The sequence below is a fragment of the Lissotriton helveticus genome, chromosome 8 (assembly GCF_964261635.1).
Source record: "Lissotriton helveticus chromosome 8, aLisHel1.1, whole genome shotgun sequence".
Taxonomy (NCBI): domain Eukaryota; kingdom Metazoa; phylum Chordata; class Amphibia; order Caudata; family Salamandridae; genus Lissotriton; species Lissotriton helveticus.
In genome coordinates, this window is record NC_136069.1 from 34999741 (window position 1) to 35013584 (window position 13844).

Here is a 13844-nt window from a genome sequence, read left to right on the forward strand (position 1 = left end):
TTAGTCAAGTTGTGGCAAAATCCCAAAAGGTCAATATTTTTACAGCAACCACAATGTGTGAGTGGCAGTGTGAGTGGCAGTGTGAGAGGCAGTGTCATGCATTTGCAGTGTAACTGCGCCTTCAGTTTGCCTTTTGAAACGGCCACAATCTGAAATGTGAAGTTATTTACAGCCATCAGAGTTAGACTCCCCTTAGCTGCTTCATGTGTAAATGCTTGGATTGATGTTTACTGGTCTTCCCTTCTTCTCCTCTTCTCTAGGAGCACCATGGTCTGGGACGCTGACATATATCTTCTGGATATTTTAATCTTCCGCTCACTTGTTCTAGCTGCAGCAGCCTTCTTCATCTGCAAGTATGTTATTCTTAGTAGTTCATTGATTTTCTGTTAGGCTTAAACTCTGCCACACTCCACAGTGTCCAGGTGTTCCGCGACTCCAAGATCCAACCAGAAAATTTGTTACCCTACTCGCCAAGGACCTCTTCCTCAAATACAGTAAGGGGATTAGAGGAAAGGCACACCCTGTGTTCCAGCATTTCCTGCCATTTTTGTGCACAATAGATATACTGATGTGTCTTGGTAGAACTATGTTGTGCTCTCACAGGTTGGATCAGCATATATGTAATGTAATGTAAGGTTTTTTTTCTACCGCGCTACTATCGCTCCAAGGAGTATCTAGGCGCCAACAGAATGACCAGTGATGTAAAATCGTCCGGCTGCTAATGTTAACTAATCCTGCCTTCACACTAAAGTCCTAGCTATGGTGTCCTGTAGCTTAAAGATCCAAGTTTTAAGTTCTTTCCTGAAATCAATTTCACTCTCCAATGCCCGAAGGTAAGGCGGAGAGTATTCCAGGCTTTTGACCCTAGAACTGGTAAAGATTTACCCCCTCTCGTGCTAAGTCTGAAAATTGGAACAGACAGCAGATTAGCATTTGAGGAACGCAAGGTAAGGGCTGGATAATACCTAATTCACTTTTTTCCTAGGTACTTGGGACCTGAGGAGTGAACAGCTCTAAAGGTGATGACCAGTATTTTAAAAAGGACCCTTTTAATTATGGGTAGCCAGTGCAGGGTTTTTAGTGCAGCAGTTGCAGATGATCTCTTCGGCCATTTCAGCACCAATCTGGCTTCTGCATGCTGCACCATCTGGAGTTTATGGGTAACCACTTTGTTAGTACCAGCATAGAGGCTATTACAGTAATCTATCCTTGAAGTCACAAGGGCGACTGTTACCGTTTTTCTAGCCTCCAGCGGCAAAAGATCAAAAAACTTCCTTAATCCCCTGATGATACCAAAACATGTCCCCACTACCTTCAATGCCTGTTGCTTGAAGGACAAGTCAGAATCAAAGTTAATCCCCAAATTACGAGCAGAGTCTGTAGTGTGAGGCGGAATTTCTGCCTTCTCCGGCCACCATAGTCTGGGGACAAAGTCGTTTTTCGGGCCCATCGGTATGATCTCAGTCTTTCCCGTATTACATTTCAGGTGGTTTCTCCTTATCCAGTTAAAGGTAGCCGTCAGGCAACGTTTGAGATTGGCTTCCCAGTCCTGAGTGTCTTTATCAAGGACTAGGATCAGTTGTGTATCATCGGCATATGCCACCGCATCCATGCCAAATGATGATATCAGCCTAATCAGAGGGGTAGTATAGACATTAAACAATGTCGGGCTCAGACTGGACCCTTGCAGTACTCCCTTAGTAAGTGGTTTCTCCTTGGAGCAAAATTCGCCCAAAGTAACCACTTGTCTCCTACCACTCAGAAAGTTCTTAATCCATTCTAGGACTGTCCCAGTAATGCCAGATGTTATTAGCCGGTCAATCAAGATGACATGCGAGACCGTGTCGAAGGCCGCCGACAGGTCTAATAATATCAGGACGGCCTTCTTACCCTGGTCCAGCGCCATACGGATGGTATCGGTGGTAAATAGGAGCGCTGACTCAGTGGAGTGCTGTGCTGTGAAACCAGATTGGTTTGAGTGCCAAGCCTCACTGTCCTCCAGAAACTTGGTAATCTGTTGATTAGCAAAAGATTCTGTGATTTTACACAGTAGGGGGAGCAATGAAATTGGCCGAAGGTTGGACAGCGTGGTAGGATCGGGCATTTGTATTTTTGCAGCGGTTTAACTGCCGCTAATTTCCATTCAACAGGAATATTAGCAGTGGCCAGTGAGGCATTAACGATTTCATTTATCACAGGATTAGCTACTTCAACAATGTAGGAGCGAAATGGGGCAAGGGTCAAATGGAGACCCAGATTTAGTCGCCAATATTGCCTCATGTGTCTCCTCCATGCTAATTGGGCGGAAAGCCACTAGCTGATCCATCGCTTGACTCCCCTTCTGGCTCCCTTCTTCTGATTCTGGCACCGGAACTGCAAAGTCCTTCGTAATGCCCTGTATTTTTTCCTCGAAGTAATCTGCGAAGGATTTCCTGCACTAATATTTTAGGCTTATTGAAGCAGTCAACGATCTTAAAAATGGCTTTTTGTTTGTTCCTAGCCAATTCTATCGCTGCTGTAAAAAAATTCCCTTTCGCTTGTTTGATCATTATATGGTATGCGCTCCTAACTGATGTGTATTTACCTCGCTCCTCATCGTGGTAGTTTTTCCGCCATCTACGCTCAGCTCTGCGCACCTCCCCTTGTTTCGCTTTAAGCGATTGGTCGAACCACGGGGCGGATTGTCTCTTATGGCCTGATCTATTTCTACTTCTCATGGGACCTGCCTTACTTTTAAGTTCAGACATCCATTCCCTAAAGGTGTTGTTATCCACATCTGTGTGTCCTCTCAAGTGGGGCCCACAATCCCTAGCCAGTTTGGCCAATTCCGGATGGCCCAAAGCGGCTTTCCATTCCTCTTGTCTAACCTGGTTAATTTTTCCCAGTTTCTTGCATTTCTTAGTCCCTTCTAATGATATAGTGAAGGGTAGCAGCACATGATCTGTCCAAGTCTGGACCCTGGGTTCGTTGGCCTTGAGAGCAGTTAAATTAGTAGCAATACAATCAATAGTGTGGCCTGCCTCATGAGTGGGCTGTGTGGTGAGAATAGTTAGCCCCAACACATCCATGGTGTCCCTAAAAGAAATTGCAGACACATCTGTGGAAGAATCAAGATGTATGTTAACATCCCCAAGTATTGTAAAGTTGGAGAACCTGAGTGCCAGGGTGCTCAAAGCCTCCCCAATACTCTCAAGGAAGCCCTTACATGAGCCCGGGGAGCAATAGATTAAGGCACCAGCAAATGTGAAGGTGTCATTGATCTTGATGAGAAAGCCCATCCCTTCGGCCTCCTTAAGATCTTGTAGTTCAACCACCGTACAATTAATTGAGTCCCTGTAAATAATGGCCAATCCTCCCCCCGTTGTTTTTCTCTGTCCGCCCTTTGTATACAGTATCCTGGTGGCATAGCATGCACTATGTCGGGAGTACACCATGATTTGAGCCACGTTTCTGTTACAAAAAGACAGTCTAAATTTTCTTCAGTTAATAAATCATAAATATGTAGTGCATGTTTGGACAGTGATCTAGAGTTAATTAACCCCCCTTTAAGAACATTTTTTCCCGCTGTAAAGGCACCGATTTGTGACCACAGGAAGGTTTTCTGGCATCTCAAACAACTCACCGGTCCCTCCCATAATACAACATCCAATTGATGCCTACAGCAGTGAGAGCCAGACTGTAGTGATAGCAGCTCCTTCCTGCTAAAAGTCCTCATTTTAGCTGAACTGACATCGTTTCTGGCCCTGTGCCCGGCCCGTGCACGGACGGGCAAAGACGGGCTTACCTTTGGCGCACCTTTGGTGTGCCATCGGTGCGCCCGCTGCACGCGTCCACTGCACGTCATTACCATCTGTGCACTAAATAGAGATCTGTGCAGGGTCCTGTCCAACAACTGGACCGCCAACCTCCGCAAAGATGGCCGCATCTGGTGTGCCACAGGAAGAGAGGATCTCCCTTCCTCTATGAGAAACCTGACCTCCCCGCGTTCAGAATCTCGCTGGGAGGTTTATTTTCCATGCTCGCGAAGGCGAACAAGGAAAAAGTCTTGCGAGGATGTCATTTTGCTTGCTCGCAGTCACCAACTTGACATTGAAGACCGCCAGCAAGCAAAAAATGACCGCTGCACTACGCTACGCATGTTTGCACTGTGCTACGTGCAGTTTGTGTAGTGCAAAGCTGCGCAAACTACGCGGGTGTAGCGTAGTGCTTTGCCCAGCGTTAGTATACACCATCCCAGTCTCATACAGAGCTCCTGTTCAAAACTAACTACTATATTGCGTATATCATTGCTCATGATAATCAATGGAAGAACATTTTTCTGCCTCCCCATAGCTCTAACCAACACGTCTGAGAAGATGGAAGTATTGTTGGCTATATATTGATTTGTATTGAATATTTTCATCTGGTTCATGGTTCATAAAGGGCGACACTAGTTTTCCTTGATGATCCAAATGCACAGAGCAGGTATTTATAGAGAGACTTTAGGGTGAATGATGGGACATATATGTTGTCTAGTAACTTCCCAGGTCAATGGTTTTGGCTGCGTACATTAAAGTGAACCTATGCGAGGTACGGCACATGACTGGATAAGTGTATCGTTCCAATAATGATGAAACCATGGCCTACTGTTAAAGATTGATATGAAAAATGAAGCTTAGGCGTGGCCTCTCGAGCATTGCAGACAATAATGTGCAATGGCAAACAACAATTTAAATATCCTATATTTGAAAATATAGATATAGTTGAAAAATGTGAGAAAGTGGTTGATTAGTTGGGGTGGATTGGTGTGTACCTCAAGTAATAAAGTCTCTCTCCACTTAGGTCCAGTTAAAGTTTTCAGTATTTTAAACCTGAGCTCAACCCCTGGTAGTTACAGCACAGAGCGGACATGCTTAACTTAATGAAAATGTGTAAAATATTTAGAAGTACCAAAACAGTTAAGAACTCCACTCAATAAAAATCCTAGTCCATTTTAGAAAAGTAGAGTTACATTTAATGAATAAAAAAACACCAAAAACACAAAACAATCCAATAAGTAGAACCAGTGATATATGGTGTTAAAGATTTAAGGGGAAATAGCACCAAAAAGCTTAAGCCGCCAATGGCACTTAAAAACTGAGGTAAACCGGGACCCAGGTGTGATGTGAGGCAGACAGCGGTGGTGAACCAAGTACACCCAGTAGATTTGTCCAACTGGAGTCTGGACATAGAAAAGTAAAAAATAAATCTTCCTGTTCAAAAGGGGACTTTGTCATTTACCTGATGAAATACCCCTCTTCATGTGGGACAAAGCTGAAATTGCAGCTGCTGCCATGAATTCAAAAGTTGGAAACATGAAGCCAGTTAGTACCACTGAAACTCTGGAGCTATAGGTGTTTCATGGTTGAAGAAGTCTCTAAATACCATCTTAGAGTATCTCAGGGTGTCAGACAGAGAGCACCAGCAAAGTCCAGCCATGTTCCAATGGCCACTGACCAGGTGTTTTTTTTCAGATAAGGGCCTCTTGCAGCGTCGTTGGGTTCATCTAGCCGGACAGGAGGTCAGCCAACTGGTTACTGCAATCCACTTCTTTGGCCTGGGTACAAAAAGGAGTGGGCTGAGTCTTTCACAGTCATGTCACGGTGACAGACAGCAGGGCCAGTCCTTTCCTGTTCTTCCACAGGTCCAGAAAGATTTCCGAGGAGGCGCCTTGCGTTGCCACATCTATGCCTGGCACCAGCTAGTGGGTGGGGTGACTCCAGGGCACTCCCTAACCAATTGAGTAAAAGTTCCAGCTGGCACCCCTACTGACTATTTTAGAATGTTCTGTTTGCTTTACCGCAAACCGTTACAAAATGGCATGTGCCAGGGCAATGCCAAAATGGATGAAGTCTTCACCCACATCAGAATTCGGCTCTGCAGGCTAAGGGTGTGTGGAGAGTGGAGTATAAAAATAATGCAGCATTGAATTGGAGTGCTAATAGCTCACAAAAAACATTATTTTTTTTCTAGTTGGTTTTGAGACTCAAGTATTTTATTTATACTCTGATTTTTTAAATAGAACAAATAGGCTTGTCTATGAAATGAAAATAGCTGTTAGGGCCTTATCACTGCAGGGTCGTGGTAACTGTAAGGAACAGTCACTTTTTGCATTGTTCACTGTTAGCAATAGGATTCCTGGTTAGCTGAGGTATACACCCAGGCCAGGCAGGAAATGCCACTCCAGTCAGAGTAAGCTAGACACACACTAAAAGACTGCCTGTGCTCACCTACTGGTAGCTTGGCACGGAGCAGTCAGACTTATCTAAAGAGGCAATGTGTAAAGTATGTGTGAAACACACACATACAAACAGTAACACAATTAATACACCATAAAAGGACTCCAAGCAGGTTTAGAAAAATAGATTATTATATTCGGAACAAAACAAGACCAAAGCGACAAAACTCAAATGAATAGAAGTTGAGATATTGATTTTTAAAACAATAAATGCTGTAAAGTGCTTAGAAGCAAGTAGCGCTAAAAAAGTTCCTTTAGGTCACACTGGATTGGGGCAAAGTTAAAGTTTGGGCCGAGTAATGAGGAGCCTGGCTGGCTACAGGACCCATGCAGGCCCCAGTGAACAAAGTACCTTTCCTGGTTGCAAACAATGAAATGCGTCAATGTCTAGGCCCGACAGTGCAGGAATCATAGTTCTTCTCCACACAGTGAAAGTGATGTGTCAGTTCTGAAGACAGGCGCTGGAGTCGAGAGGCTTCAAGTGATGCGCCGGATTATGCCACGCTGTCGAGGGGATGCGTCGATCTCACCAAGCTGCAGTGGGAGTGGTTTGATGTGCAACGTGCCGATCCTTGGAGACAAAGTGCTTGTTCTAATGATATGCACTGATTTTATCCCAGCAACCAGATTGATGTGCCAATTCTGCTACACGCAGCTACATGATGCATTGAAAAATGTTTTTCAACCATATGGGCCACTTCCAGTAAGCCAGGCACCGGAGGAGGTGTAGAGACTTTTCTATCCATGGTCTCAAGCAACTGATGTTAAGCCAACAAGCCTTTGGAAAACACGTGGAGTGAAGACAGACTCCAGCTCTACTTCAGCAGATTCAGAGAGCAGCAGCCAGCAGGGCAACACAGAGAAAAGCAGGCCTTCCAGACCACCAGTCCAGTTGAGTCCTTTAATCTGCACAGAAGTTCTTCTGGCAGTTCTTCAGTTACACGTCCAGTAGTGTTTGATTTGATGGGGTCAGAGACCTAGTACTTATACCCAAAATTGCCTTTGAAATGGGGTGACTTCAAAGCAGCAGTCTGAAGTGAACAAGTTTCCCTTTCAACCCAGTCCGGCCTGCCATGCTATCTGTAGGGTGCAATCTGTCTTTTGTAATGGGACAGGACACATCCCTTCCATCCTGCCCAGGCCCGGACTTCAAAACGCAGGTGGTTGTAGATGGGTACTCAGACACACCTATCCTTCTTGTGTCGTGGCTGCGAGAGGGAATGTACAAAGTATAGCTGTCACTCACACCAGACATATATTGGAGACAGACTGTCAAGCACACAGAGTTATAAGCACAGAGAAATGTCCACTTTCTAAAAGTGGCATTTCAAAAATAGCAATACCAAATCCAACATTACCAGTAAGGAGGATTTATCATTACCATGACAAACATATGAAACATGAAAAAACTACTCTTCTGTGATCAGGAATTAAAAATCAGTAGTTAAAAATGAAATAGGTTGTTTGTCACTATCTGGACATGCAAAACATGCCAGTACATGTCCCACCTTACATTTACACAGCACCCTGCCCTTAGGGTTACCTAGGGCCTCTCTTAGGAGTGACATATGTGTGATAAACAGGGAGTTTCGAGTGTGGCGAGCAGTTTTAAATTCCAAGTTAAAGTGGCAGTAAACTGCACACACAGGCCCTGAGGTGGCAGGCCTAAGACAGGTTTGATAGGCTACTTCTGTGGGTGGCACAATCAGTGCTTCAGGGGCACTAGTAGCATTTGACTTTCAGACCCTGGGCATATGGGATACCACTTTTCAAGGGACTTACAAGTAAATCAAATATGCAAAACAGGTATAAACGAATTATACCATATGTAGAGGAGAGAGTACATGCACTTCAGCACTGGCCAGTAGTGGTAAGGAGCCCAGAGTCCTAAAGCCAAAAAAAAGAACTCTGAAAATGAGGGGGAGGAAGGCAAAAACAATTGCAGTAAACCTCGAGAGAGGGCAATTTTCCAACATTCACCATCCAGCTTTTGGACTGATGCTGCTGGTGTTTGGACTTTTGGGGAACTGGGGCACTGCCTTCCAGCACCCACTGTGACTTCTAAAACATGTAGAATTGGCTAATCCCTGATTGGCATTTTAACTGACCCTGTCTTAACAGCCTCACATATTTTATGTAAAACTCTGCTGTACTGTAGTTCCTATTTTCCCTATAGGCTCTGCGCATTGGAATAACATAAACAGCATTTTAGACGTAGGACTGAGGTCATCTAGGTCTCTACTGACTATGTTAGACTTAATTAGGTTTGCCAGCTAGCTTAGAGGTCACTAGAAACTTTCTCGAGTAAACAAGGAGGTGTTAACTTCCCTGAATAGACAAGAAGGGATTAGCTTCTGACAACCGCATAAACATGACAACTTTGCTCCCTCAGAATAAAGAGTATATCTCTAGAGTCGTGTGAAAACAATAGACAACTATTTCACTCAGTCAATCGTGCATGCTTAGTTTCACCAGAGTGCAGAGAAATAGAGAGACGGGCGTTTTCAATTAAAGTTGTTATTTATAGAGCCGTCCTCTTTCTCGTGCAAGAGAAGTGAATTGCCAGAATTGCAATACTTGTCATAAAGTAAAGTGCATACAGTAAAAGGAGTATTATGAAATAATACTGTAAAAGCATTGATATGGATTCTGAGCCATATGATACTTAAAACTGATAAAATATATACATACATAAAAACATTGACTTACGTACTCAACTGGGGCTTCTAATATACGCCTACCCCGGTGTACCTGACCTAAGCCTAATACGTGGGAAGGAGTAAGTAAGTTGCAGTTTAAGTTAAGTTGGTTTTTTGCCAAGAATCTGAATCAAGAATTCTCTTAAGGTTTTAGTCACCTCCGTACCTTGGTTTCTAGAATGAAGGAGGTCTTGTATCTCTCTCTCAGGACTCGATCTCCCAGCAACCCGCAAGGGTGACTGGAAACACCGGAGCTGGATTTCTCGGCAGGAGAAAAGACAGCGTCTCTCTCAGTGCGTCAATGGGAGGGTTGGCTTCCTTCGGCTCTCGCATCAGCTGGGCTTCGGGCAAGTGGATAGCCGCTCTGCTCCAAACTACCGTGTGTTTGCTTAAGGCAACGTTGGTATATTTATACCTGAAAGGTGCTGTGTTTGACGTAAGGTTGGACATAAGACGTCACTAAGAACTAACAGTTCTTTCTGCACTCCAGGAGTTAATGTGCAAATCAAAACAAAAGCAGGGGGAATTCCCGGGCTGCTGGAGGCTTGGTTTGTTTAAAGAACACGTTGTACTTTCTAGGAGTCTATGGGAGTAGCCTTGCCGTATTTGGACTGCATTGGCTATGACTCAAAATGGACATGATTCTTATGCCTTTATAAGGGTATGTTTTGTTATACCCACATAAGGGCATGAATCGGGGATATCTAATTAGGGTCCTAGATAGATTCACAACACCCACTCCACCTATTATGTCAATCATCATCAATATTTTATTGTTTGATTAATAAAAATCTTTACACTATTCAAATGGATAAAAACAGAAAAGAAGAAAAGAGAGATTAAGATGAAAATAAAATTACATGTATTCTTGACGATAAAGAGTCAAAATGTTCTGTCCCAAAAAGGACCTCTCTGGGCATGTTTCTTTCGTTAAAACACAATGTGTGTATCCTAGGCGAGATTTTAGCTAAATGGCATTTCTACCACCACCTTCTTCTTTCCCTAGACACTGTTTGCCCTAGGTGGTAAGTGCCTTTGTCTGTTCCGTTTCCTGTATCAGTTTTGTTACCTTGGTCATAAATTTTACTCCCCGGCATGACAGAATAGATGAGGCACCTCCTAGCCAGCTTATCACCGTTTGTCTACAAGTGCGGATCTTTAGTGTGATAAAAATCTGCGTAGATGCCTTCTTCTTAGAGCCAGTAAGGCCGGACATGTCAGTGTTTCCTTCTGGTATCCGCATAATCTGCAGTTGGAACTTTTGGTTTGTTGTTTCCAAGAGGGCCTTAAATCTTTTGATAGATGCATGCCCATTCGGTACGCTATAAAAGCTTTTTTTAGATGTTGGCTGTAGTGCAAAGCTAGGTAACCTTGCGGTTTTTGATTGATGTAGGAGTTAACTACTGACCAAGCATGTCGTCGTTTAGTTAAGGTTGTTTTATCTTTTAGCAAGGAAGCCTTTTTTGCTAGTCCATTTACTACTTTACAGAATTATACGTGGTCAATTTTTTTTTCTCCATACTTCATGAAGGTAACAGTGTGGTCAAACTCGCACTAAGATATTTTCCCCATTGAGTTGTGTTTAGCTGGGCTACCTGGTAGTTTATTTCCTTCCAGCAGATGTTGTCCATTGACTCACTTGGGGCAGAGCGGAGCTTGTGACACAATTTTGCGAACGTGGACATTGACCGAATTTCTTGGTTCTGCAAGCCAAATTCTAAGCGAACTCGGGCTGGCGCAGCTGAGTGTGGCAGATTAAAGACTTCCTTGAATATTTTATTGTGTAAATTATTTAAAATTGTTGATTCCCCTCCTAGCCATGCAGTTAACCCGTATGATAAAGTGGGGATAGTTTTTGCGGCCATTACTTTAAGTAAGTGTGTGTAATTTGGGCCGCCCACTGTTTTTTGCAGTTGCCTGTACGCGTAAATTAATGATTGCGACTTCCCTCTTCATCACTACTAAAATACTAAGCAATACTAAACATATAACGATGCATGTGTTTTCCAACCCACCCCAAAATACATAGATTGCATTTGAAATGGTGTATGGCATATACACAAAAAATGAGTATTATACTGTACGTTTTTCAAGCAGTGATATCATTGTGGAGAAGCGTGGCTCAGTGGTTACAGACGGCAGACCCAGAAGCTGAGATCGACCATGGACCAGGGTTCGATTCCCCGCCTTGGCGGGTCTCGGGCTCAAAATTCCACGGTCGCGACAATTCTCGCTCTGGTGCCTACTCAACTCACGGGGTCACACTCTGCGACTCTGGGCAATAGCTTGCTTAATCTCCACTACGGCCCCTCGCGGCGGGATGCCTGGCTTTCACCTTGTGGACACCCTGCCGGGGTTTCTCACAGGGGAATACCAGGACGGGTTCCCTAAGCAAGCGCCGGGACGCTTACGGGCAGCTGTGCGCTTTACAAGTCCAGCACATTTACATTACATTTACATCACTGTTTTTTGCAGTTGCCTGTACGCGTAAATTAATGATTGCGACTTCCCTCTTCATCACTACTAAAATACTAAGCAATACTAAACATATAACGATGCATGTGTTTTCCAACCCACCCCAAAATACATAGATTGCATTTGAAATGGTGTATGGCATATACACAAAAAATGAGTATTATACTGTACGTTTTTCAAGCAGTGATATCATTCAGATAATGCATATATAAATATCGGCTGAATGAATTGCGAAAATTACATTTATGAAATGGCTCTGAATACAGAAAAGAAGGTCGAGACCATTTCATCACATACTTATACAATACTGTACGTGTGCTAGAGGCTGAGGTAAAATATTGTCTCTAAAAATAGAAGTTCTGTTCTCTAAGAATAGTTCTACTTTAAGCAGAGTACCATGTGCCAAAAAAAAGGTAAATATTTTGGAAATGGAAAAATAATTTCGTTTTCATGGGAAAAAATAGTTCCAATTGTTTTCAGTAGTGTTGTTTATCAAAAACTGAAGGCCGAATTCAGAGTTCAGGGAACGCTGTGTGCTCGTTGTTTTTAAAAGTTATTCTCGTTGGTAGGAGAGAACATCATATCAGACAGGCTTGCGAAAAAATGGTCTACAACAGTAGGTGACAGTTCGACCAAGTTCGAAAATGCTGAAATAGTGCATATGTGAGAATCATTGCTATCATCGATGTCTGGATGAGCAATGCTCACGGAAGGTTGTACCTGTGTGGTGCTGCTTTAATCTCGTACTTCACCGCCACCTAATCGTAATGGTGAAGTCTCAACGAATGCCATCATCAGAATAGGTAGCCGCTGGGGACAACACGTTGCATGAGCCGTTGCCGAACCAAGCAAAGTATCGATATCCATAGGTACTGCTGATTCTAGTGTAAGACAGACGTCCAACACGCATTCTTCTCCGCATAGCAGACATCGAAGCACAGGTAAGATGCAATCTTGCTAGATTGGTCTGAATGAAAGAAACCAAGTTGTATTCAGATCTCTTAGGATCTCCGAGGACTCTAGTGATTCGGTCTCGGTAGCGTATTGCTAGGATCGTTTCTTCCATTGTAGCTGGAGTTTTGTCTGTGGCTTGGCTTGCCATATCGGAGCAGAAGGAGTAAAAATTAAATTCCTGCTACGAGTCCCAAAAGAAGAGGCAGGCCGCTGAATACAGATTGCACAAAATTTGGGAAGATGCCCAGAACTGTTTCAAAGGGTGCTAACAGTCCCGAAAAAATTGTCTTAAATACATGTGCGATGCCTCTGGTATCTGACATGTTTAAAATTTGACCTAACATTTCTACGAAATGTACGAGGCAATTTGTTGATAATAGGGAACCAAAGAGACTTGCAGATCGTACGTCTCTTTGGACGAGGTTAAAGGCACAGTTGTCTGTAAAAGAATAGACTTCATTCTGCTTAAAGTATCAATTCGAATAGAAGAGATATTGAAAGAAGGCCATATTGCAGCCTCCATGTCTGGATTGCCGTTTGGATACAATACTTGCATACAGCAAATGACCCTGGAAGTAACGGTTACGAGATAGGCTTTTCCTGGCACCATGCCACAACAGCTGTGGTCACTTATTAAAATTTTCAGGTTGATTTGATGTATCCTTTACCCAACCTTTCATACAGGCCTGCTGGTATATATTCTTGAAACTGGAAAGTTGTTATCGGAATTGTAATTGTACCACGTATTATCCATTTAATGACAGGTCTCTCTGACATTGTCAATGGTAATCTCTCAAGTTTTTCAATGCTCAGAATCGTATAGTCTGCTCCTTTTTGTGCCAAACTGATTTGTTTATCAGTAAGGTTAAAGATAGAAAATTATGACGTTGTGTTGATTAGACGCCATGGCACGTAGCCTGAACGCAGGTTTTGCAACGTCCAGCCTAGCTGTACAATAGAACGTAATTGGGACTGACCATGTTGTAACATTAGCAAGTCCTGCTCTATTATATCAATAGCAGATGATACAATACTGTCCAGTGAATAAATTCTGGAGGACAGAGTCGTTAACCCATTGTCCACTACAGAAAGTGATTTTTCCAAATTTATACGATCAATTTCTCGTATTTTTTCTGCAGTTAAAATTTGCGTTACTTTCCAAGCTTCATTGTAAGCAGCGTATATACCGGCGTATATGAAACGTTTTTGACGCTGTTTGAGAGGACCCAGTATGAAATCTTGCAAGTCAGCACCTTCTTTAAGTAAAGTCAAGTGTTGCTTAATTTCTGGCAGTGTGGAATTCTGTAGCCACTCAAGGCAGAGTTTTCCTACACTATATGTTGTACCTATCCCTGGATGTTGTCTCTGGGAATATCTTGGGTCTGGCCTGTTCTGTTTGAACCCCTGTGTTTTGTTCAGGAATCTATCTTGACAGTTATTAGTGTCTGTGGGCCAGATCA

The 13844-nt window shown here is 43.3% G+C and overlaps 1 protein-coding gene across 1 annotated transcript in view; it reads left to right on the forward strand.

Moving 5' to 3' along the window:
• The first annotated feature begins 267 nt into the window (after positions 1–267).
• The window catches only part of LOC144773687 (histo-blood group ABO system transferase-like), a 183793-nt gene continuing 170216 nt past the window's right edge, over positions 268–13844 (forward strand). The window contains exon 1 of the mRNA XM_078658837.1: positions 268–353. Within this exon, the coding sequence (XP_078514963.1) occupies positions 268–353 (86 nt within the window). The remainder of the gene's footprint in view (positions 354–13844) is intronic.